The sequence below is a fragment of the Pinus tabuliformis genome, chromosome 6 (assembly GCF_031772625.1).
Source record: "Pinus tabuliformis cultivar Carrire ecotype Pingquan chromosome 6, CPIR1, whole genome shotgun sequence".
In the NCBI taxonomy this organism is placed as follows: Eukaryota; Viridiplantae; Streptophyta; class Pinopsida; order Pinales; family Pinaceae; genus Pinus; species Pinus tabuliformis.
This window is the reverse complement of record NC_142292.1, coordinates 1,827,638,195-1,827,664,867: the sequence shown is the minus strand read 5'-3', so window position 1 is coordinate 1,827,664,867 and position 26,673 is coordinate 1,827,638,195. Positions and strand designations below refer to the sequence as shown.

At 39.0% G+C, this 26,673-nt stretch overlaps 1 protein-coding gene across 1 annotated transcript in view; it reads right to left on the bottom strand.

Annotated features, from left to right (window-relative positions):
- Positions 1-26,673, bottom strand: part of LOC149266304 (lipid-binding serum glycoprotein family protein) — a 209,913-nt gene that overhangs the window by 138,738 nt on the left and 44,502 nt on the right. The window contains exon 3 of the mRNA XM_089430226.1: positions 660-1,011. Coding sequence (XP_089286352.1) covers positions 660-1,011 — 352 coding nt within the window. The remainder of the gene's footprint in view (positions 1-659; positions 1,012-26,673) is intronic.

Below are 26,673 nucleotides of genomic sequence, written 5' to 3'. Positions count from 1 at the left end.
CTTAATGCTTCAGATTCTTTTTTTTAATTTTCCCTTTTACACTAAGAATTTTTTATATAATTTGTATGTATAGGCATATGGATGTTACACATCTCATCCATATTAGGCTGTTATTTCTTTAATTTTTTTTAAATATCATATCATTCTGACTTATGCCATGTGTCACGTCACCATTAGGCACGGATAATACATATCTCCCTCATCCTAGACTGTAAAATGCACCTCGCTTCCCTCAGTGCAATAAGAAGTTTTTCCTCAAAAAATAAAATTATAACTCAAAATACATAGCTTCAAACTGGAAATGTTGAATGATTTTGGTTATACCTGTACCAAGTCAAAATGTGAACAGTTAAAAATCTATAGCAAACCATCACAATCTGATGAGTGAAAAATAAGAATCTAGTTAATGGCATCTCTTTACAGTATACAGGTTTTAACTTTTATTAGATGGTTTTTAAATTTTAATGTCAGTTTTAGGGAGTAATCTGCACCCCATCCTTAATGGCAAAGTTATCCATGGGCTTAAAGACTGCACTTATCTGACTTTATTATTTTCACGGATTGGCAAAATTCAATACAACTACAGAGAACAAATAGTTTACTAGTTCCAAGGAGAAAAAAATACAATTTCTATCAAGAAATAACCAAGAAGATATTACATTAGTGTACACAACTGCGGCTGAATTCAGGACAGCTTGACTTAATGCAATTTCCAACATCTTTGACGGACCACTGCATGAGATCCTAGGCTGTACATTGTAAACTGGAAGCAAAAGGACATCAGAAGGTCTCACGTCCACAAACACTCCTTCAACTCCAATGCTAATAGATGTAGGACCCACAACAGGAGTTTGCATGACCGTAAAATTTAATGCCACGGTATCATCAATTCCTATTTCCTTGGGCAGGCTCTGCAAGAAGGAATCAAGTTTTGTGATACCTTCCATAAGCTTTGATGTCACTGCACTTTCTACTGCAGCCCTAATTCTTCCTTCAAAGGCATCCACCAACCTGTTCAAGAAATAAAGACAATATGAATCTTCCATTCTAGTAGATAGAAACATTTAAAATGGACCAGAATATATGTTTGCAATTTTGCTACAATAATATAGACAAAATTTGAAAAACCTCAACGTTCTCTAGTCATAGTGACATTTTAGACAATACCTAGAAAGGCACTCATCAAAATGCATCGAACACAACAAGAATAAAAGTTTAAAAAGCAAGCCTATCTCTGAAGTAAGTAGAAATAATATAGTTGCACAACATTTAAAGCGTTCATTGAAGTACAAACTTTCTACACTATAATACACAACAGTTAGTTTTAGGATACTTTGCCAGCAATTTGTAGAGCCGTGTGTTGTTTCTGAGAGGTGGAATCTTGTACTCTGTCTGTTGAAACTCTACATGCTATTTCCACAAGTTGTATATCCTAATCACTTGTTAACCCCAGGGATACTTGTGACAATGTAGAGTTAAGATCTAAGGAGATTCTATCAGACTCATTTCATTACAGATGCATACAAACATTCACATTGAACAGAGCTTATTCTGGACTCAGTTTCATCAGATTTCAGGAAACTGCTATTTTTAGCAGATTTCTTTTTCAAAATGTCCAGAGATCTGGGGACCACATGTCAAAGATGATTATATATACTTGATCCTTGTGGGAAAGCAAGTCTAGTGAGACTGTTTTCGCTTGCATGCAAAATGATCAGTTTTTTCTGTTTTTCTACATATGGCAGGTACAGGTTGAATGTCATGTTTCCAAGCATGCAGTGATGTGGCAGTCCAAGGTTCCGGTGGTTGAGAAGTAAGAGGTTAAGAGCAGTGATCTGTAGGTGAACTGTCTATTCTGTAACACAATGTAGTGGATTGGAAGGTCTTCAGGTTTCAGAAAATTCCTTGTGATGAAAACCTAAGTTGGCATCTCTGAACCATATCTCCTTTTTCCATATTTATTCTCTCCAAGCTCTTGTTTGAATTGTTATCTTAATCGGTAACTTTGCACATGAGGTGGTCCTACAATTTGGGTTTGCTGTCTTAGCTTTATCCACGATGACCCTTGGTTTGACCCCGTGTTTCCCAAGATAGCATGAGAATTGAATCCAAAAGCCAAGCCTGATTTTTTGTTATGCATGGAAAAAAAAAAGCATTAAAGATGATGTTGCTGAATGCTTAAATAAGAAAAGCTTCAAGCAAAACAAGAAGGCTAAGTTCAACCCCTTTTGTCCAATTGAACATATGAGAAAGGTTTTTTACCTTGGCTGATTTCTGTGACTTCATACTACAGGAAAAGGTTCTTATTCTTCATGTCTTCTCCAAGGAATTTGTTGAGGAGGTTTATTATGAGAAGGAGGAAAAGCACAGGGGTTAGGGAGACTGTCCTGTAGAAGGCCACCACCTGAAGTCCAAGCCAATACTCTTGTTGCTGGCTTGATTGTAATTTCTTCTTCTCAGAGTCAGCATATGGTTGACCTCATTCTCCAGGGAAAATCCATCGTGATAGATAGGTGGTGGGTTCATCAAAGGAAGAGACCTGTAACAACCAAGACAGGACAAAGCCTAAGGGAGTTGGCCACTGAATTACAATCATCACTTATTGATGAGAAAGGGAGAATTTCACGAAGCCATTGCCAGTGCTATAGCTGAAGTTTGTACAAATTGATATGAAATGATTACACAATTGATATCAGAAGGGTAATTTCAGTGGTGCTACACAGGCAGAGATTTTATATGATTGGGAATTATTAGCAGGTTTTTGTCACAGAAATGGCACCTAGATTAATTACCACCAGGCAGCTTGTGCAATATTGACATGAAACAGCAAGGTGCTGATGAAAAATGCTGTGCAATTGATGTGTAGAGATTCCTATAGCACATTCATGTTGATGAGATGAAACAGGCCTGAGACCCAACTCAATCCTCCTAGTATGTGTGACAATCTTGCCAAAGGGAAATTAAAAGGGGCTGATATTATGTTACTAGTTTTGTCTAACAGGAAATGCCGATTTGATTTGTCTAACAGCTAGCAAGTTCTCATTACCTGTCCCAAGGGTCATGAAGCGTAATCCTATTGCAATATTCTGATTTGGCGTGTGAGAAGAAAGTTAGTAAAGGATTGATGTTGTTAAGGTTTCAACACAAAAGATCGCATTTCGATTCATTTTCAGGTCAAAGTTTATCCCCTTTGCATGAGTGAATTAGTGTGTAAATACTAAATAGCCCAGCTTCCTAATTGATCTATATACTAATTTTGCCAAAGAAGCATGGGTTCAACCTCATCCAATTTAACACAGTCTGGCATGCAGGTCAGTGTTGAAGCTCTGGTGTAATATCATTGGCTGAGGGTAATAATATGAAACTGATTCTGAAGAATGAAAGAAGAAAAAAATCAGTGAAGAGGTGACTTGAACCATTATTCCACTTGTGCAAGGTGACTCGTGTTGAGAAATCAATGCTAGAACAATTAGGGTTAGATTTCTCTTTCTTGATAATTACTTGTGAATTATGTTGGCTTCTTTTACTTATTTGTTATATTATCTTTCATCAAACAATTACCAAATTATGTGTGCATGAAGATCACAAAAACACAAGACACAAGATGTAGGCACTTTGCTAGGGAAAAACCCCTATCTAGGGGAAAACCCAGTCAAAATCTCTTCCTTCAATAGTTTTCCTTGAGACTCTTCAACCTAGACTCAGACCTCCTCCATACCAAGCCAGCCTCTCATTCTTCGATCCAACCTTCGACCTAGTAGCACTTCAACCCTAGCAACTTCGACCTGGCAGCTTCTGGTATCAATAGCAACTTCGACTTTGACAAGGAGATTTTGATCTCCTAAACTAGCCCAAAAGAGAGAAAGAGAGAGAAAGAGATACCAAAACTTCAATTTTGTCCCTCCCTTCCTTCTTGACCAAACCCGCACTCCTTTTAGCCTTTGTCTTCACCTTCGCACTTTTTCCCAACTTCCAACTTCAAATATCGAACTATGTGTGAGAGAGTGAGATACTCAAATGAATTTGAACTGCCTTGTATATATAGCCTTCCAAGGAGGTCGAATTGCCTTACTTGAGGCCGACTTGATCTTCTTAAGGCTGACTTGATGTGGAGGTTACATAAGTCATCTTTGACTCAAAAATAATTCTTTTTACATCGTTCGAAAGCCCAAGAAGGGTGTCATAAAATATACAATGACTCTAATGACTCTTTATTAATCCTAAGAGTCCACAATGGGGACTTTGACTAATAAAATGATGACCCAAGCATGAAACCCATGCTTTAATAAGTCATTGTAACAATAATAAAAAAATATTTTGACAAATAAATTTTATGAAGACCAAACCTAGTTACATTTTTCAACACTCCCTCTTAACTAGGGAGGTATTCATACGGAAGATCTCAAACTATATGAACTATGAAGAGTTTAGGCACCGCAATGCCATGGACTAGATTCCTGACCAGGGCAATCTATCCAAGGTCTCTCAACAGTTTAGGCACCGCAATGCCATAGACTAGATTCCTGACCAGGGAAATCTATCCAAGTGGGACTAAGATGGACTAAAGCTTTCAGCCTCTCTAGGTACCATCAGGCTTACTTGCTAACCATCAACCCAGGGATCTAGGTGTGTATCTGAGGTCAAAGCTCCACGACCAATGCCACCCTCCCTACTTCGGGAACTAGACATCAACATAGTGTTAGCCAAATGTCCTCCCAAGCAATGTGTCTCACACACAAAGCCTCAACAAATCTCTTCCAAACTTTTATCATCATCAACAAAATCAGCAATATCAACTAAACCAAGCATGCTTCTAAGATATTCAAACTTCTTATTAGGAAGAGACTTTGTTAGTATATCAGCTACCTGATCGTCTATCAGGACATACTGTAGCTTCACGATCCCATCCTGCACCAAGTTCCTAATATAGTGGAACTTATTGTTGATATGCTTTGTCCTAGCATGAAACACGGGATATGCAAACATCTTGATGCAACTTTGATTATCACAATTATTCACAGTATGATCTAGACGCTTCTCGAACAAATCTATTAGAAGCTTCCTCAACCATACAGCACCCTTTCCTACTTCACATGCAACCACATACTCTGCTTCACTAATCAAAGCAACGAGATCTTGCTTTCTACTCATCTATGAGATCATGGCAGATCCCAAATTAAAGCATCCACTGGTAGTGTTTCTTCATCGATCTCACTACCACCCCAATCAGAATCTGTGAAGCCAATCAACTTGACTTCTTTACTATTGTACTTTAGGCAGTGATGTATCGTGCCACGAAGATATCTCAATATATGTTTAGCAGTTATCCAATGATCATGATGAGGCTCCAACTGAAACTGACTGAGGATGTTTACAGCAAAGCATATATCTGGCCTAGTATTTACCAGCTACATCAGAGAACCTACCCACTAATGATAAGAGGTAGGATCCACGAGACTTGAGTCGGAGCTCCTCTAACTTCTTTAAATTGGTGATCATAGGAGTGGTCATGGGCTTGGAATCCATCATCCCAAATTTCTGCAACAACTTGATGATATACTTTCCTTGCCCCAAATATATCTTCCCAGGATTTTTCCATACTTCCAGACCTAGGTAATAGTGCATCAGTCCTAGATCCTTCATCTCAAATTCAGCTGCCAACATCTTCTTGCATTCTTGTATTCTTCTCTCCACACCTGAATAGATCATCCACATACAATAGAATAATGACTAGCTCATTATTCACAACCTTGATGTAGAGATTTGGATCAGTGAAACTCTTCATGAACCCAATTCTTAGAAGGTATGCATCCATTCTTGCATACCATGCCCTAGGAGCTTGCTTCAAACCATATAGGGCCTTCTTGAGTCTACAGACATGAGTATCTCTTCCATTTACCTCAAAGCCTTCGGGTTGCTCAATGTATACTTCCTCATCGATGGTCCCATTCAAAAATGTTGTCTTCATGTCCATTTGATGGATATTCCATCCCATTGTAGCAACCAATGAAACCAAAGATCTAATGGTGGTATACCTTGCAATGGGTGCAAAGGTTTCTTCATAATCTATGCCTTCCTTTTGAGAGAAATCCCTTGCAACAAATTTGGCCTTGTATTTATCTATGCTTCCATCAATAGCGTGTTTGATCTTGTAGATCCATTTTGAGGTGACAACCGATTTGTCACTAGGTCTAGGAATGATTTCCCAAACCCCATTCTTCATGATGGATTGATATTCTTCCTGCATATCTTTCTTCCATACTTCTTGATGAGCAGCTTCTTCAAATGTAGATGGTTCTGCTTCAATTAGTCTTGTCATATATGCAGCATATCCAGAATATCTCTTCAGCCTTTTGCTTTCTCTAAAGGTTCCTTTTGCAGCTCCATGTCCTTCAGCATCTTCAAGAGTAGCTTTTAACCAATTTGGCCTCTTCCTTGCGTTTGGTATGACCACAGGTTGAATAGGCTCACTTGGTCCTTCTTCTTCTTCTTGAATTGTAGAAGGGTTGTCGAGTTGTACTTCTTCTTCTTCAAATATAGGTAGATCTTCGTCATCAGAATCAATAGGAATATCCTTCGATCTTTTGTAGGCTTGATTTTCATCAAATATAACGTCCCTACTTACTTCAATGTGTCTCCCTTCCTTGATGTAGATTCTATATGCCTTTGAGGAGAGACTATAGCCAACGAAGATCCCTTTGATGCTTGTAGAATCTAGCTTCTTTCGTTTGTCCTTTGGAATGTGGATGTAGGCAGGACTCCCAAAGATTCAAAGATGGTCCACACTTGGCTTCTTCCCTGTGAATGCTTCCTCAGGTGTCATATTATCAAGAATTCTATGAGGACTTCTATTTTGAATATATACGGTTGTCATTGCTGCTTCTCCCCATATAAATGTTGGTAAGCCTTGATCAAGGAGCATTGTTCGTACACCTTCCATTGTCCTATTCTTTCTTTCGGCCACTCCATTTTGTTCGGGATAGTAGGGAACATTAAGCTTCCTCTTAACTCCTACTTCTTTACAATATGCAATCAATTCTTTAGAAGTGTATTCCCCACCATTGTCGAATCTCAAAGTCTTTATTTTTCTTTCAGATAGGGTTTCCACTTCGCATCTAAAGTCTTTGAATTTCTCAAATACTTCATTCGTTTTCTTGAGAAGGTAGAGCCATGTCTTTCAAGAGTGATCATCACTAAATGTTACATAGTAAAGATGACCTCCAACTAATTTGTCAGACATGGGCCCACACACATCAGAATGTATGAGGTCTAATATTTCTTTAGACCTTGTTTCACTATTTGAAAATAGTTTTCTTGTATGTTTTCCCAAAGAAAATCCCTTGCAAACTCTTTCACAATCTTCTTTGATATCAGGGATGCCATGGACTAGATGTTTAAGAGTGGGAATGACCTTATAGTGAAGATGACCATATCTTCTATGCCATAGCTCAATAGGAGCGATTTCCATATGAACTAGGACTTGAGGAGGTGGTGTAATGACTCTATACAAACTTCCTTCACGAACTCCAATAACCCTAGCTTTATAAATACTTGAATCTTTTCCCCAAACCAAGACTTTTCCATCAACAAAAGCAACTATATACCCCTTATCTTCTAAGAAGGAAATTGAAAGCAAATTCTTTTTCAAACCTGGAACATATAGTATGTTGTTGAGATGTAGTTTTTCTCCATTCTCCAGCTTCAAACATGTTGATCCCAGGCCTCTATTAGCATAGTTGTTGTTGTCTCCCAATCCACTGCAAGGGAAGATGGTTCCTTTGATAGAGTTTGTAGTTGTTTACTTTCCCCTGTCATATGCCTTGATTCTCTACTGTCAATGATCCATGCATTATCATCATTAAGTGATCCTGTAAGTGTAGCTAAGAACCCTCGACTTTTTACCTTGTTGAATAAGTAGTAGACAACCTTCTTGATCCATCTTCCTATAGAATTGAATCCCATTCTTATCATAGAGGTAATAATCATTTCCTTCAAGCCAACAAAGTGATCTTCAATCTTCTTCGACCTTAGCTCTGAAACCATGTTGAGAATCAATGCTAGTAGAATTACGATTAGATTTCTCTTTCTTGATAATTACTTGTGAATTATGTTCACTTCTTTTACTTATTTGTTATATTATCTTTCACCAAGAAATTACCAAATTATGTGTGCATGAAGATCACAAAAACACAAGACACAAGATGTAGACACTATGCTAGGGAAAAACCCCTATCTAGGGTAAAACCCAGTCAAAAATATCTTCCTTCAATAGTTTTCCTTGAGACTCTTCAACCTAGACTCAGACCTCCACACCAAGCCAACCTCTCCTTCTTCGATCCAACCTTCAACCTAGTAGCACTTTGACCCTAGCAACTTCAACTTTGACAAGGAGACTTCGATCTCGTAAACTAGCCCACACAAGAGAGAGAGAGAGAGGTACCAAAACTTCGATTTTGTCCTTCCCTTCCTTCTTCACCTTTGCACTTTTTTCCAGCTTCTAGCTTCAGATATCAAACTGTGTGTGAGAGAGTGAGATACTTAAATGAATTCGATTTGCCTTGTATATATAGCCTTCTAATGAGGTCGATTGCCTTCCTTGAGGCCGACTTGATCTTCTTGAGGCCAACTTGATGTTGAGGTTACATAATTCATCTTTGACTCAAAAATAATTATTTTTACATCATTCGAAAGCCTAAGAAGGGTGTCATAAAATATACAATGACTCTAATGACTCTTTATTAATCCTAGGAGTCCACAATGGGGACTTTGACTAATAAAATGATGACCCAAGCATGAAACCCAAGAATGAAACCCATGCTTTAATAAGTCATTGTGACAATAATAAAAATTCTTTTGACAAATACATTTTATGAAGACCAAACCTAGTTACATTTTTCAACAACTCAAACCATCATTCCACTTGTGCATAAGCAGAAAACCTCCAATTCAATCTGCCTGGGATGATAGCAAGCACAAGTAAACTGTAAACAAGAGATTATAAGCAATGTCATTAATAAGTAAGGGACAGCCTATGTAAGGAGTTGTCACCAATAAAAGGGAAAATGTAGTTTTTTCTTTCTTTGAGTTAACAGCAGTAAAAAGTACAAAGAAAAAGGCAGCGTTATTAACCAAGGAAAAAGTCACCTAAGCCAGCATTAATTGGACTTATCCTATAGATTAGAGTTAAAACAAACTTTGTAATGAGAAAAGCCATCCAAGGAAGGAAAGCCAACACACTTGGTGTCCAAGCAAAGTCTTTTCGAAACTTAGCAGATTTTCTTTCCTTTTCTAATAGTAGTTAGGGTGACGGGGTTCTGGAGGTGAAGGATGTTCTTTATGTTAAAATTGGGTATCATCAGGAGGTACTATCACATGCCCTTGGTGCTAGGCTTGTGAGAGAGAATTGCTCATAAAGTGTGATTTTATGAGTGCATAGGCTTTGCACCCAAGTTGTAGGCTTTGTGCCCAAAGTGATGGGACTTTGTACCCAAGGAGAGCATTTAACATTCTAATTGAGTTAATGTTGGAGGTTTCTTGAAGGAAAAGGGAGCTTCCAAAGGAACCAATGGTCAAGTATAAATTAAGAGGCCAATGGAGAGGCTTGAGGAGTAACTCATATGGACAAGGAGTGATGGATTCTCCTTGATTGAGGTCTGAAATTGATCAAGAAAACTACAGACCTGTGACAAGGGCAGCAGAGGGTTTTGGAGGGCATCTTTTCTATGGTGAAAAAGGGGTATGTTTTGCTTTTGTGTTCGCTGCTTGCAGGTGAGAGGCCGAAAGGGACGGCATGCCCTAAGGAAGGGCCGACAGGCTAAGAAAAGGAGGTCAAGCTCAAAGGATTGAGGTCAGACCTCAAGGAGGTTGATTTGTGGAGAAGGCCAAGAGGAGAGGTTGGTCGTAGGCAGGAAGAGAAGGTCATATCCAAGAGAGGTTGGCCACATGTAAGAAAAAGAAGACTGCAACCCATTTTGAGTGGTTGAAGGGCTTGCTCAAGGTTGTAAGAAGCCCCCCCCAATTGGATCTGGAGGCGGATTTGCGTCCTAGACAGATTTGCCACCAATCCTCCACTGGAACGACAATTCTAGCACAAGTCCTGCGCAATTTTGTCCCAGATCGTGAGCGAATCCGGAGACAAGAGGACGGTTCCGTGGACCTCTAATTTCTTCTTTTTTTTAACTTAAGTTGGGTTTAGGTGAGTTAAGGAAAAGAGAGGATGAGGTTAAAAGGCATTTCCCCCCTCCCTTTTCCTATTTCTTACATCTTTGAAGAGCTTGGAGAAGAGATGAGGTACCCAGCTATTTGTGAGAGATTCAAGGAGAGCTTGGAGGAGTGGATAAGGAGGAGTGACGGTAAGTGCAAACCCCAAACTCCCTCATTTTTTGTCATTCTTGTTTGATTTTTCTCCTCCCTCTCCTACTCTTTCCCATTCTTTCTTCTTGCTCATTTTATTGCAAGTTGTCCATCTATAATTATATTCCAAAATGGTGTTCTTTTGGCTTATATGCATCATTCCACTTTTGGTTTTCACGATGTTGGTGGGGAGTAGACATAGAAGGGAAGAAGAAGCAGAGGATAGTGGTCCCCATATGAGTGACCCAATGTATGATGAGGAGGAAAAGTTTGAGGAGGAAGGAGATGAAGAGGGCATTGGAATGCAAGGGGAAAAGCTACATTGACACCCTTGTGGAATTATGTGACAAAACTTGAGGAGGGAAGAGGTGGTGGAAGCTACAAGCTTTTGTGCTCTCATGAATGTCCTGGAGGAAAACCTTATAGTGGATCATATACCCACAAAAAGGTTCCCATAGGGGTCTCAATTTGACATAATGTTTCAATGGAGCAAAGAAGGAAATACATCCAAATAGAGGAGGTTGTAGAAAAGAAAAGCAAGAAACAAAAAAACACTTTGAATCAAGTGCAACAGCGACCTCTAGATTTGGTAGCTCATCTCCTCATGGTACCTCTGCAACCTCTGAAAATAGAAGAACAATAGCAGATTTCTTGAATGTTGCTGGGAGAGATGATGTGGATGGAAATATGATCTAGTTTCCTTGTGCTTGTGGTGTAACATTCAATGTTCTTCACTCCGCCTATTGGCATGATATGGTTCAGGCCATCAATGAAGCCCCAAAAGGATACAAGAGCCCCAACTATGAGAAATCTAGAACTATGTTATTAGAAAGAGAAAAAGCAAAGGTTCAAATAGCTTTGACACGTTTTACAAATGAGTGGGGTGGATTGTGAGGTATCCATTGTATCAGATGGTTGGACAGATGTTAGAAACCAACATTTGATAAATGTTCTTGCTATTTTTGCTAGCGGTGCAGTGTTTCTTGAAAGTCATGACTCGTCCTCCATCAATGCATCTTCCCCAAAACATAGGAGATATACTATTGAAAACAATAAAAGGTGTTGGTCCTATAATGTGGTTCAAGTGATCACTGATAATGTAGCAAATTGTCAGGGAGCAGGAAAAATCATTGAGCGTACTCATCCACACATCTTTTGGTCCAGGTGCTTGGTGCACACATTGAACCTTTTGATGCATGATATTGTGAAGAATAAAGAATGTGGATGGATTGGTGAGCTTTACACGAAAGGGAAGCAACTCATTAAATGTCACAGGGCATACAAGGGTAAACTTCTTTTATCGCACTTACTCCAAGTTTCAGTTGCTTAAACTTTCAAAAACTTGATTTGCATGCTATTGCCTCAGCTTTAGGCAGCTAGTGAAGGTGAGACATGTCGAGAAATCTATAGTGCAGCAACCAGAGTTGATTTCTCTTTAGTTGATAATTGTTTGTGAATATGTGTTGGCTTCTTATTACTTTTATTATGTTCTTTTCATCAAACAATTACCAAAACCATAAACCATGAAGATCACATAATGAACACAAGACATAGGCTCCAAGCTAGGGCAAAAACCCACAAAGGGGAAAACCCAACGAATCTTCTCTTCTCATAGAATCAGATCAAAGTGAGAAATCCAAGACCCAAAATCCAAGACCAAGACCTCCCACATGACCCAAGCCAACCCTCCTTCAAGCCTTCCTTAACCAAGTCAAATGCAATCAAGTCAACGATAGTCAAACCTCTTCAAATCTTGGTCAAACTTAGATTTCCAGACCTGTAACACTTCTAAAATATTTTGACCCCTGCAGCAGACCTATACCTTTTCACGCGTGACAGAAACTAGGACAGAAACTTCACACGTGTGGGAGAATTTCCTTTTCTTTGACCTTCGCGCTCTCTCCTTTGACTTTAGCTCTTCTTCTCTTGTCTTTCGTTGGTTTTCTCTCTCTTCCTGGCACAGAAATCAAACATGTTGATGATGATCCAAATGAGGAAGCGTTGCATTGTATTTATACACATGCAAGAGGTTGAATAGGTACTTTCCAGGGCCGACTTTTCCAGGTAGGGCCGACTTGGACTTGTGGGGACAAAATTGACAATTTTGACGCAAATAAATTTTGTTTTCCTTACTTCTTTCAAATGTCCAAATGGGACTTTACTCCAACACAATAGATTGACTTATGACAGATATTATTTTGACTCAATATACCCTAGAAGCATGAAAAAAATACTTGACCTAAATAACAATTTGACTTGAGCATGAAACCCATGCTTGAAAAATAAAAATTATTTTTTTTCTTTTGCTTTTTACATTAAAATATATAATGACATAAATACAATGATAATTATGAAGACCAAACCTAGTTACATTTTCCAACACTCCCTCTTAACTAGGGAGGTTTTCATAATTACACAATTGGTACAACGATACTCTCAAACTAAAATATTTTCATAAGAAGAGTTGAATTGATAAGCCATTTTCAAGCATCAACATCATGACTAGCATTGTCAAATTGCAATATAGCAAAACCTTGACTAACAAGCTATAACTCTCCACTAGATTAGAGCACAATGTTGGAAGGCATACACTTGGACACCAACACCACAACCTCTTCAAGGCACATACCCCATCCATCCATATGTTCACCAAGTATGTCCATATAGGACTACTCTTATCTTGGATTCCCAATCCTAAGAGAATATCAGTCCTCTTCGACTACTCTTATCTCAGATACCTTGTCCTATCCTCGAAGAGTATCGGTCCATGTGACTACTTCCTATCTTGGATTCCCAATCCTCAAATAGTATCGGTCCCAGATGTTTATCCAATCCTCCATTCTCCCTATCAATGCCTTCACTAGACTTGCAGTTGTTAATCCTAGCCTAGTGCATGACACATGGAGAGTACGGTGTCCCTCATCACTCCCTCTTAACCAGGGAGGAGATCCTTACTCCCTCTCAACCAGGGAGACATAACCACAAGCCTTAGCTTGTCTCATTCTTCATCAATACATCAACTACTTTCTCTTCCATGGAGATAAAGTTGTAGCTGCAGGGCTCCTATCTCGCATCAATTCATATCTGAGCTACAACCTTCCTGGATGTTATGGAGCCAACCCCTTTCACAATCTATCTTCGTGACAGGGTTCTTTCTATCGACCTTTTATATCACTTTCCATCAACCATTATTAGTATCTTTGTCATCAAAAGTATATGCTAAATCAATCAATGTAAAACCAAGCTTCCTCACAATTATTGGCACATGCTTTCTTTCTTTCATAACAAACTTAAGCCTTCATGCTTTTCCAAGCCATCATAAGTGTTGCTCACACAATTAATGTGCTCTAAATCAAGTCAAACCAAACAATTGTAGGTACATTGATATCATCCAACACATTTTTAGCCTCTTGAACATATTTTTGGAATTCATCCCTTCACGGAGCCAAACCATACTCCATCATTATCAGAGTTCCCAAGTCACAACAGGTTTTTAGTCAAGTGGAATTCTTAATGTCAGCTTCATATTTCTCTTCTTATCTTATATTCTTCCAGCAAGTCGTACCATATCCAAACATCTTCTCTCATCATCATCATTGCCAAAACAAGTGAGGCCACTGTAAGGTTGTTCAAGCCATTTCGTGCTTCTAGCTCCCTCTGAAGTTGTCATTATTAGGTTTCACAAGCTTTCAAGAGATCACATCATCTTCTCAGTACAGATAGTAGTATTAATACTTATATCAAAACCAAACATAGCTCCCTTTGAAGTTGTCATAACTATCTTCCTTTTGATTCTTCAACTGATCCAATCGGGATGTAGATCAATATAACCATGTGTTTTGTCCATCTATCATACTACTATATAATGAATAACCATATTGAGGAGTCTTGACTTCCCAAACTAACCAAAACATATCATGCTCATGTTTCCAAGTATATTTCTGCATCCTACTCTTCCTTCAATCCTTTCTTGAAGATACGAATCTACTTTTTAATGAAGATCCCTTTTACTAAAATTATGCATACCTCTTCCTTTTCATATAGCCATCTAGAACAAACTGCTTCTTTAAGATAATGTCTCTGATGAGATTCTTTCCTAATTATGCCTTCATGTTGCAACTTGACTATCTCCATACTTTCAAACTTGTAGACTACTTATGATACTGCCTCCATAATCTTCTAGTGGAATATATGTCTGCCATGTCACAATGATTCTTCCATATATTAAAGAAACTTCTATAATGAAGGTTTTGTTATTGTAGGGAATCCTTGTGATCCTTTTCTTGCTGAATGACTACTTCTATAATGCCATATAGTTGCTACATTAACTATAAAATGCTAGATGTTCCAATTCCTTCTACCCTTGATTTGCCTGATGTTAGATGACGACTTCCAATAAAGTGCAACCGACTATGTAGACTCTAATTCTTCCAATGCTATATGCTTCTTTTCATAATGGCATATCTAGCAAAAGCCAAGACTCTTCTACAAATGCAACTGCATATGCTACTCTAACCGCCATCTTCTAATAAAAAAAAACAAACTGCTAGTAAACATGGTAGTGGTGGAGTTCTATTTTCACTAATAGAGATCCTTATGATCTTATTTTTTGGCTTCTTATTAGGATCTTCATTTTCTTCAGCAATATGAGCTCCACTCCTTTCCTTCCTCTTATTATTCTTCTTGTCTTGAGGACCCTTGGGAAAATCTCTTTTGAAGTGTCCATATTCATTACACTCTATTACCACTCAAACTACCAGGGGTTCTAGGAGGTGATTCTATAGAGCCACTACTAGGTTAAGGGGCAACAATGAAGCGATAACCCATTGCCACCTCAGTTAAGGCTCCCTGCTCTTTACGGACTTCCACCGATGGGAGGAGACCAAGTATAGGGAATAACAAGGATGGGTAAGTCAATGAAAGGAAGAGTGGTTACCAAGGCCCATACACAAGAGACACTCAATAATATGGTTTTCTTGCTTGAAAACCCAGGTGATATGCTCTCTTGGAAAGGGCAAGAGGATTCTTGAGGCTAGGTATTGGGAGTATATCATGCCAAGAGGTCTCCTAGACCCGAAAATCCTTGTGGAGAATTGCCCTTTATGTGATCTTTGTTGAATTAGAGTTATAAGGTTACGAGACCACACAGGACAAAGTGGACCAAGAATTAGGTCAAGGATGCGAAGTTGATTAGCCAAGGAGGGGTTTGACCTAATTATGGAAGAGAAGAGGACCAAAGGACAAATCTTCTTTTTAAGAATTGAATGCGATGATCCAAGAGAGGATGATAGCCAAGGGAAACCTAGGGCAAGAAACGATCCTTGAATTACGACTTGCTATATCTCAAGATCCCACTGTCGAAATTTCTTGAAATTTGGAAGGCTTCTAGAGAAAACCCTAATGCAGTTATGGACAAGAGATTGAACTTGTTTTATGGATACAATAGGAGAAAAATGATGCCCTAGGTGACCTATGGAGGCTACGCCTAGAAAGAGTAGGGGAGGTGAGAGAAATATTCTTTAAAAGTGATCACCTATGGAAGGATTAGTACCTTATCCTTTGGGAGAGATGGAATCAAAAAGAATTTATTGCTTGGAGAGTCTATACCCAATCAAGGAGACCTCTAAACAACTTTGCATGGCAATTAGGGCATGAGATTAGCTACTAGAAGATTTTATCCTTCGATATGCAATAATTGATGACTTATCAAGGTATTTTCAACAAAGATAACCTCTAGGAACATTCGCTCATTCATATACGACATATGCAATGATGCAACGCTTCAAAAGACCAAAATTTCCACAATTTCGCTTAGAATAACAGTAAATTTCAGATCTATATAGCGAAAATCCCAGCAACATTCATGTGACAAAGTACATAATAAGAATAAGCATGAAAAAGATCACTTACATGTACAAATGAGTATATCCAATCATCATATTATGTCAATAATGAAGCTCCAAGACCAAGAGAAATAGATCCAAACATCAAAATTCATCCCATGAAACCAAACTCGTCCTCCAAACAGAATGCAAAATTCTCACAAGAGCTAATAACCTAATCCAAGTGATGATGAGAGAATGAATCACCTCTCACATATTTATACAATCTCTAATAAATTCGATTTGCCTAATTTGGCCTAATTGAGCCCCAAATAATAAAATAATGTGCAATAATAACATCCCTTGGTGACAAGCCCACCAAGATAGCTCAATAACATAAGAAATAGCCTCTCAAGAGGGTAGAATGATCAATAAAATGAGTCGTTGGGCCTTTGAGAAGGCCTAATGAAGTCCAGAGTGTGCCATGATGTGAGAATGGATCTCAAACAAAGTGGACAAGGGGTTGGCCCCCTGTTTTCCAAGCAAGTCACTATAGTGCTCCCAAGTGGGTTTGGGGGCACAATAACATCCTCATGAGTCTCCAAGTGGATCAAAAATGGTTGTAAACCATTTGTAAGGGCTAGGATGATGGAATAAGCCCTCCGTTTGTCTCTTGTAGTGAGACACATCCTCATTTGGACCCTGGAACATCTGCCAAGTATATGGTGCAAGTGTGGAGTTGGTTGGGCATCATGAACCAGTTGCATCATCCTCATCCAAAAGGTGGAACACGAGAAATCAATGAATGGTGCTAGGGATCTATGAAGTATTCTCTACTATGGTGGAGGTCCATGGCTCTCAAAGCTCACCCTACAAGTGCCAATGTGACCCTCTAGAGGGCTAAGACCCCGTATAAGGAGACCAAGCTATGTTGCAGGAAACGTAGGGCAAGGGGGCGTTTCCGTACGGAAACGGGTACGAAACGCTGAAACGCGTTTGGTACGGCCCTGAAACGCGTTTCAGGCCGTACTGCCACATTTCCCGAAACTGAAACGTGGCCAGTAAGGCCTGAAACGCATTTCAGGGCCGTACGACTCACGTTTCAGCATTTTACTTGTGTTTTTTTTTGTTTTAAATTTAGTTTGTTTTCTAATTTATTTTTAGGTTATCCTAGTGACTTCTAGTTGCTTCTAGATGCCTGTCTAAAGTTATAAAAGTGAACTTTTGTCCTAGTGTTGATATGCAATTCATGGTAATGTTAAATTCTTAAAGTAAAAGTGATATTCTCCTTTATTTTTCATTTTCATCCTTTTACTTAAATTTTTAACATTACCATGAAATGACTCAGGATGTTTGAGAGTGGTTTCGCCCTCATTGGATTTCATATGGAGAAAGTAGAATTTTAGATCTCACTCAAAATCCAGCAGACTTATCTGTTTTTCAGGATTTCAGGATTAGGGGGATTGCAATGTTTCCATTGGATTTTATCATGTACTAGGGTATGGAACTTGTATTTAATCAAGAGAACCAAGCCCTCTATGCAGGGGAGACTCCCAATAATGAAGAGCATGTAGGGTACTAGGGTATGAAACTTGTATTTAATCAAGAGCACTAAGGTCATTTGACTATGTAGGAGGAGACTCCCAATCAAGCACGAGACAAGAAATTAGAAATTTCTTGTGGCTGATTTTGGATATTTCTATTTTCATTATGTGATCATTCATGAGTAAATGTGATGTAAATTTAGAGACTTATAGTTTATGCATTGACAATTGACAATTTTATCATAATGTAATAAATTAGAATGTATCATATATGCTTTATGATTGCACATATTTCTTAAATGTCCTAATATATATATATATATATATATTCGCGTTTCCCCGTTTCCAAAATTTGGGGAGGTCGCGTTTCGTATCGCTTCCCGTTTCGGAAACTCGTACCCGTTTCCCCGTTTCGTGCAACTTAGAGACCAAGCCCCAAATGGAGACCCACCTATAATCCTGCATAAGATCAAATGCATCCCCTTCCCCTCCATTACAACAAATCATTAAAATAATAAAGTAAAAGGGCTTACAAATCATAGAATCAATGGGGCATTTCATGGTGGCATGCCCTTCCATAGCGGGCTTTGGCATGTACAAGTGTCTCCAAGCTCAATAAAGGGGTTAATCAAGGACCCTATTAGGTGGTTTCAACTTTTAAAGGGGCGACATGTCCATGGTACATCTATCAAGTGGTAGGTGGCAAATGATATAGTGATGGAACGGAGTGGGGATCAGGAGAAAGCTCCAAGCCACATGCCATGGTACAAGGGTAGCTATAGTAAGGGAAGCCCACACCTGAGTATATGAGTGTAGGAGGGAGAAAATCGTGGTTCGTGAGTTACCCCAATCTTTGTTTTTCCACCCTTCTTCATATGCCTTTTGCCTTTGATTGATTTTTCTTCATAACTGCTTGGGGCTCCAGGGGATGAGAGTGTGATGTATAAGATGAAGCAGTAAGTACTCCCTTTTTGAGGTGGGGCATTTCATTGCCCACCAAGGGTCAGGACAATCATGGGTTCCTTAATGATAGAGGGGGCTCATCTAAGGCCCATAGGAACTAGGGTGATGGCCTTGGATAAGGGATAGAGCTCATGTTTGGCTTTTGCCCATGTGCTAAATTTGTATGTCCCAGCCATCTTTTGCATTTTGTGGTACATTTCCTGTGGAGAGTGGTCAAATTATGCTTTTCCTTTTCTTTTTAGTTGCATCCACCTCATGGCATGGTTCCAAGCCTGACCTAAGGTGTGGACAAGGGAAAGGGGAGACTAACCCTATGTGGACCCAATGGACACATGTGGACCCGGATGGGAAAAGAGGTGAATGGGGCTAAAATTATGCTTTTCCTTTTCTTTTTAGTTACATCCACCTCATGGCATGGTCCCAGGCTTGACCCAAGGTGTGGACAAGGGAAAGGGGAGGCTAACCCTATGTGGACCCAATGGACACATGTGGACCCGGATGGGAAAAGAGGTTAATGGGGCTAAAATGATTGGAAGGGAGGGATGTATATGGTGTCAGGAAGCGAAACCATGCAACAAAATCAAGATTTCCCATGTTGTGTCAACCCTAAAGCTAGTGGTTGTTAAAATATGCAACTGGGATCAAATTCCACATTGGACGGTTCATTTGATGGAGATAATGATTGCTTTGAATTCCTCTTTTCGAAAGGACCAAAATCGACCTAAAGATCACACAAATTGGATAAGGGAAAGTGTACTTATGAAGAAAATCCCACATGTGCACATTTGTCAAGGTCGGCCCTAAGGCAATGTGGACACCCTTGGAAGGTTATAAATACAATGACCTCTACCTCATTTGGAGACAATCATGAGACACTCTTCTATCTTGGTTTTTGGCTCGCACAGGTCTGAGGCTTGTCTGCGGAGGATCAAGTTCGCTCTGAGGTAAAATTGCAGGGTCTAAAGCTTGCATTTCTGATTTAGGGTTTTGGACCTCAATGGCAGACACAGCACAAGAACGATTTGACCGCAGTCGCTCGCACAGAAACTCATCCATGCGACTGGAGCCTTCTAATCGCACGTACAACTTTCCATCCATGTGACTAGGAGTTAGGGTTTCCATAGTCCTGATCTGACCCCAATCGCTCGCATGTCAGGCTTAAGGGAGCGACTAGAAAGATATAGTCGCTCGCATGACACCTCCTCCATACGACCGGGACCTAAAAGATGAAATCTCAGTCTTCCAAAGATTTTTCTCTATGACCACAGTGTTCGGCAATTGACCGTAGACAGTGACAGTTCATTACAGGTTTCTGAATCAAGGTTTTGAGTATAAGCATTGTTAGGTTTCATTCCATGGATATTGTAGTCGTTTTGTTGAATAGTTGCATAGATGAAGATATGGATCATTGTATTCCCTTTTGTTGAACCATTTGATGACGATCTAATAAGAAAAAGAATTTGAAAGGGTTTCCCCATAGTGGGTTTTGCCCTGGTCTCTAACCAATCCTGATGTCTCTATGTGTGAATGCTTTTCTTCTATTGTTCCTTTATGTTTTGTTGCATTGATGATGATGATGATATTGTTCTTTCTAAATAGTTGCATATGTTGTTGAATAATGATGTAAATCTGAATAATGTTATGATGTTATGGGTGAACTTAATGTGTTAATGAAGAAATGCAATTATCAAAGAAAAGAACAATATAGCCCTAAGAAAAATTAACATGGTATCAGAGTTGGGCTGAAGAAAAGTCATGGAGATCACCCCCATGGAGACACCTTTGATGGAAGCAAGAGAAGATGGAGGAGACCTAAAAGAATTCTAGGGTTTGAAGAAAACCTTAAGCAATTTGTGTATTAGGGTTTGATGGATATTATGAGGTTAGGGTTTGAGAGAAACCCTGGTTTATGGCAAAGATTTGAGATATGAAACCTAGCATAGTCAATGTGAAGATGCTCAAGCACTTGTGATAGATTTGATGAAGCCCTAGATGGGATAGTCCCTAGTAGGCCTAGTTGTTGATAAAGTTGATTGAAATAGTGAAGGCAACATTGTCATATGGACAATAGACAGTGATGGCTCTTGAAGGTTGGTTCAAGAGGGAGAGGATCACCTCTCATTGAAGATAAGTTCTTTCCGATTTATGATGCTTCTCTATATCCTTACTTTTGTTTAGACTTATTGATCTGATTATTGTTTTGATCATTACTTATACTTCTTGCATGTATATTTGAGTATTTGGATGTTTCTAACCTCCTTGATGAGATGTAATAAGAGGATCCTCCTTGAGGATCATTTGAGATGCAAGAAAGAAAAGCTAGAGCTGGAAAAGGTAAAGAGGCACCTGATGAAAAGATGACAAAGTGCTACAAGCTGCCTATGTCAAATGAAAAGATGCATAAGTATTTGAACACTACAAGGTATGCATGGTATATTGTTTCAATGTTATGTTTCAGCTATAATATTGGATGGCAAGGTAAGCCTTAAGGTATGATGAGAATGTCTCCTTCTCAAATGGCTCATGCATGCATATGAAAGTGATTTGGATTCATGATTCTTATGATGAAATGGTGCACTTGATATTGAACAAGTATCTTACATAATGAATTATATTGGTATACTTTACATTTGGCTAACTTTTATCATTTTTGATATCTTGATCCCATGAAGAAGGTTATTCTAATAGATGGTAACTTGATACTATTGATATTGAGCATGGTAGCCATGATGATAGAAGTGTAACAATGAGATTGATATTCAGGATCTTTTGTTGACCATGGTTATGCTTTGATGTGCTTAGTAATTATGGCATATGGTAAAATTGAATACCTTGACTTGATGGATTGAGTTGCAAAGAAGTAATGTTGTGATCATGTTTCTTGAAGTATGCTCCTATTAGTTATTTAACACTAATCCTTGATGAAAGATTGATGTCATGATGTCATGGTGAAGTAGTTGATGCTAACATATATGACCATGATGAATATGTGGATATAGTCTGACTTTATGATCTAACAGATCTACTGATGCATGACAGTATTATAGACAGGTTGATGACTTGATTGAAGATGACTAAAGTAGATTCCCATTCAGAGGGAGAATCTCTCCATAAGATCCTTACTCCTATTACCATTGGCATTATAGGTATATTCTTTATTGTTTAAGTATGATTAATGGGCATAAACAAACAAATATCTAACATTGTTGATCTGCAGCAAAGTTCTGATCTGAGAAGAGAGAGTTTTTCCTTACTCTAAGCCTTAGTCGCACGGAAGCAAGGTTACAGGTGTGGTTGTATCCTTTCAACCACATGGAGGTAAGGTCAAGTGTGTGACTGTGGTCTTCCAACCACACGCAAAAAGGCCTATGAGTGTGACTATCCCTGCTGGACACAAAAATGAAGTTTTGTACATGAAATCAAATGTTCACCTTAAGGATGTCAGTGCTACAGATGTGGAGCAAACAACAGAAAGATCTGTGAGCGGGAAAGTTTGAATTTTTACTATAATATAAATATATAGACTGAACTTGTGTTTGCAGGTGATCAGGACATGCATATAGATAATGTCATTATGTTTAAAGTTTGTGCTACAAGAGTTTGAAATGATTTGACTTATTGATATAGATGAGCAGTGTTTGGAGTTTTGACATGATGCTTGATAATGACTTAAAACTTTGACTTGATGTTGAGATATGTTCTGGACAACAGGTCTCTCTATGATAGCAAAATTGGGATTTGACCTGATGACCAATGATTTGATTTGCCTTGATGAGAATGATATATGAACTTCCATGACTAATCTTGGAATTCGATAATGGTTTTGTATTGGCCTCCTCATTCTTAGCACATTGGTTGAAGTATTGACAGTTGTGATTCAGTACGAAGCTATCTCCATGAATGGATGGAACCTGCATAACTTATTCTGGTGTATGCATTTGCATCTAGTGACTTATATTATGATCATGAGAATGACTTGATGAAATTTGGATTGATATTGTTTGATAAATGACAACTTGTTGGCATAATAATAGAGAAGTTATGACTTGATGAGAGCTCTACCTGTCACTTGGTCTAAATAATTTGATACAAATGAGATTGATAAGTTTGATATTAGTTTTGATCTGATGGCATTAATTTGTGTAAGACTGAACATATTGGTTTGGTAAAGTATTATATTTGCAGAGAGCATTGTATGAAGCAAGCTCCCCGATTCAGATATGTTTGCATTGACAATTATCTAGTGTAGCCAAGAAGATGTGTCAATCCAAACCTCTACTTCAAAAGTGGTCCAAGGTATGACTTTAATTTTGGCTTTTGGTTTTATACATTGATGGTCTACTTTTGACAAGTAATGAGCCTCTTATGATCCAAGTAAAAGGGAGATGGCTTCTGAAGCTCAAAATACTGAATCATGGCAAGATGTATCGATTTTTGAAGTTGGAAAAGAAAAATCTATATTGCGAAGCTACTGAAGAATTGTTGGAAAGTGGAAATGCAAATCCTTGGACACTCCAATTGAATTTCAAGAAGTTGTAAAGAGATATTGTTGAACTTGACATGGCAACCGACAGTTGATTGAAGCATTGATGTTTTGTTTGAACACCCATTCATATACATATATGTTGTACATAGAACCTAAGTCGATTCATGATTGAGTCGCTTCATTCACATTGAGTTGTTGCCTAGCATCCTTCAAAATACTTGCATGGGATGATCTTCCTATGATATGTGACTACTTGGATGTACTAATGATGATTAGGATCGTTATTGATGAGATGAGCACATTTGGATGCTGCCTTAGTATGAGATCTGCCATGATATCTTGGATGAGAGGTTCGTAGCACGACCAAGGTTGAGTACGATGTTGCTAGCATGGCTAGCTATGTGGCAGGATGAAGAAGCTCCTTGGAGAGTCATCTGAGAAGGATCTAGATATGACATGGATACATTATGATGATAAAGAGTGGGAACCAATGGCAAAGAATCCCGCATATAGCTGAGACTGAGATACCTTCATATATTGAGGCAGTGTTGCTATATGAGACAAGCTCGAGCTTGTGGTTGGCACCTCCTTGGGAGGGAGGATGAATATGATATCCTTTTTGTGATATATATATATATGATTGTTTATCTTCTAATATGATATTTGATTTGATGTCCTGTATGAACATGAGACAGCTAATATTGAGACATGATGATTACCAGATATGAGTATAATGATGTGTTGTTGAGAACATCGTTGATCAAGGACATTGAGCCAACTCTTCCTCCCCTGTTTGAGCTCCCAGGGTGTGGAATTGAGATGGAGGGTTCTTGGGGTTGAGGGAACTCTGGACAATAGGGTATCACCCCTATCTGTTACCCATAGGGTTGGAGTAGTAGCTTACCCTATCTTGGTCTTTGCAGAGTATACCCCAGTTTGCATCATACCCACAAGCAGGGCTTGTTGGGATTGTCCCTCCCCGTTTGGCCAACAGATTGAGGAGGCTTGGAGGCGTGTGATCCTTAGCTCTTGGTAAGTCGAGTATCTCGTCCAAGCTTGGATTATGATGTAGGTGTTCTACCACATGACTTTTGAGGGTCATTGCCGAGAAGATTAGTAGGCCATAGGATGGGTTGAGTAGTAGCTCCCCTATATCACCTATTGTTCGATATGGGGTCATAGTAGTAGCTCCCCCATGAGATTTCGGGTTGAGATATGCTCTCCAATATGAGTTCCAAGTTGAGATATGCTCCCCAATGATATGCTCTCTGACGATGATGCAAGTCGTAGATCTGAGTCCCCACTAAGATTCCAGGTAGTAGCCCGATCAATAGAGGGTGGTAGCTTAGGCTCCCCTTTGATGACAAATTCTTCTTCATTTAGATTTGAAAATGTTCAGCATATGAGCAGAGACAATCAAGAGATAAGCAGAAATGAGAAAGAGATGAATTGAGATGATCAGTGATGATACGAAATGATGAGATGATTGAGATTGGATATGATTTGTGTTCAGAAGTCTAGGGCATTCAAAGTTAACAATTTCTCTGCTTGATAATTGCTTGTGATATACTTTTACTTCTTAGCTTATGATCTTTTCTTCGTTAGCTTATTAATGTGTTCTCTTCATCAAGACAATTACCAACACGCACAATAAAAGACAAGTGACACAATATGTAGGCTTCTCAGCCAGGGCCAAAACCTCTCCCCTCTTGAGAGGAAAACCCAATCAAAATTATTCTTCTAGATCTTCAATTGATAAGTACCAAGACCATGACACAGACCCTTGACTTTGGTATCCTCCCAAGAACCTTGTCACTAACCTTGATGCTCTACCTCTTCCTTGTTTTTCCTTTTCTTCTTGATCTTGAACTTCTCTCCTCGGCTCCTAGAGAAAGTCGGTCTCTATCCTTCTCACTGTTCCTTCACGACTTCCCCTAGAGAATCTCGGTCTCTAGGTCTTTGCCTCAGTCTCCTAGAAGAAACCTTTTCTTGTTGCCCCAGAAGAAACTTCACTACCCAACGTTGCATTGCCCAGAAGAAACTTTGTTACCCTAACTTCGCACTGCCCAGAAGAAACTTTGTTGCCCTAACTTCGCACTACCCAGAGGAAACTTCGTTGTCCCAAAAGAAAGTCCTTTTCGTTGATCCAGAAGAAACCCTAACTTCGCATTACCCAAAAGAATCCTCTTTCTCTCTTCTTCGCACTTTTATTCTCTTCCTTCTTCGCACTTCTTGTCTCAATGCAAGTCGAGTTACTTGTCTAGAATGGAGGCTGATTTATTCTATTTATACCCTTCTTCACATGACCTTTAGGCAGACTTGACAGCTGGAGTTAAGCCAAGTTCATCTAGCAGATTCCCCATCATTAGTAGGCCGACTTGAAGAGGTTAGGTGACAAGTTCTTGGAGGATACTTTTACATAGACAAGATGACCTTTTACAAAGTGTAACATTACTTCATTTACATGACAATGACTCTTACATATTATGACTAGATGACAAATAAATCCTAAAGACTCTCAATGGGAGTCTTAACTCAAAAACAAAATCCTTGCTCATGAAACCGATGAAGCAAGTCAATAAAATAATTTCATTTTTCTTATTTACATCTCATTACATAAAATCATATTTACATGTCATTATGAAGACCGAACCTAGTTACACTTTTCAACAATTTGATGACAAGATACACATGACATGATGCAGATGGAATTCTCCCTACTGGAGAGGGAGTGTTAAAATATGCAACTGCGGTCAAATTCCACTTTGGACAGCTCACTTGATGATAATGATTACATTGAATTCCTCTTTTCAAGAAGACCAAAATCGACCTAAAGATCACTTAAACCAGATAAGGGAAAGTGTACTTATGAAGAAAAGCCCAAATGTGCACATTTGTAAAGGTCGGCCCTAAGGCAAAGTGGACACCCTTTGAAGGCTATAAATATAAGTGACCTCTACCTCATTTGGACACATTCATGAGACACTCTTCTATCTTGGTTTTTGGCTTGCACAAGTTTGAGGCTCGTCCACGGAGAATCACATTCGCTTTGAGGTGAAATTGCAGGGTTCGAAGCTCGCATCTCTGATTTAACATTTTGGGCCTCAGTCGCGGGCAAAACACAGGAAGGATTCGACCGCAATTGCTCACACAAAAGCTCATTCGTGCGACTGGAACCTTCCAGTTGTGCATACAACTCTCCATCCATGCCACTGGGAGTTAGTTTTTTTGCAGTCCAGATCTGACCCCAGTCGCTCGCATGCCAGGCTTGAGGAGAGACTAGAAAGCTATAGTTCCTCGCATGACACCTCCTCCATGCGACCTGGACCTAAAAGATGAAATCTCATTCTTCCGAAGATTTTTCTCTATGACCATAGTGTTTGGCAGTTGACCGCAGACAGTGATAGTTCATTATAGGTTTTTGAATCAGGGTTTTGAGTATAAGCATTGTTGGGTTCATTCCATGGATGTTGTAGTTGTTTTGTTGAATAGTTGCATAAATGAA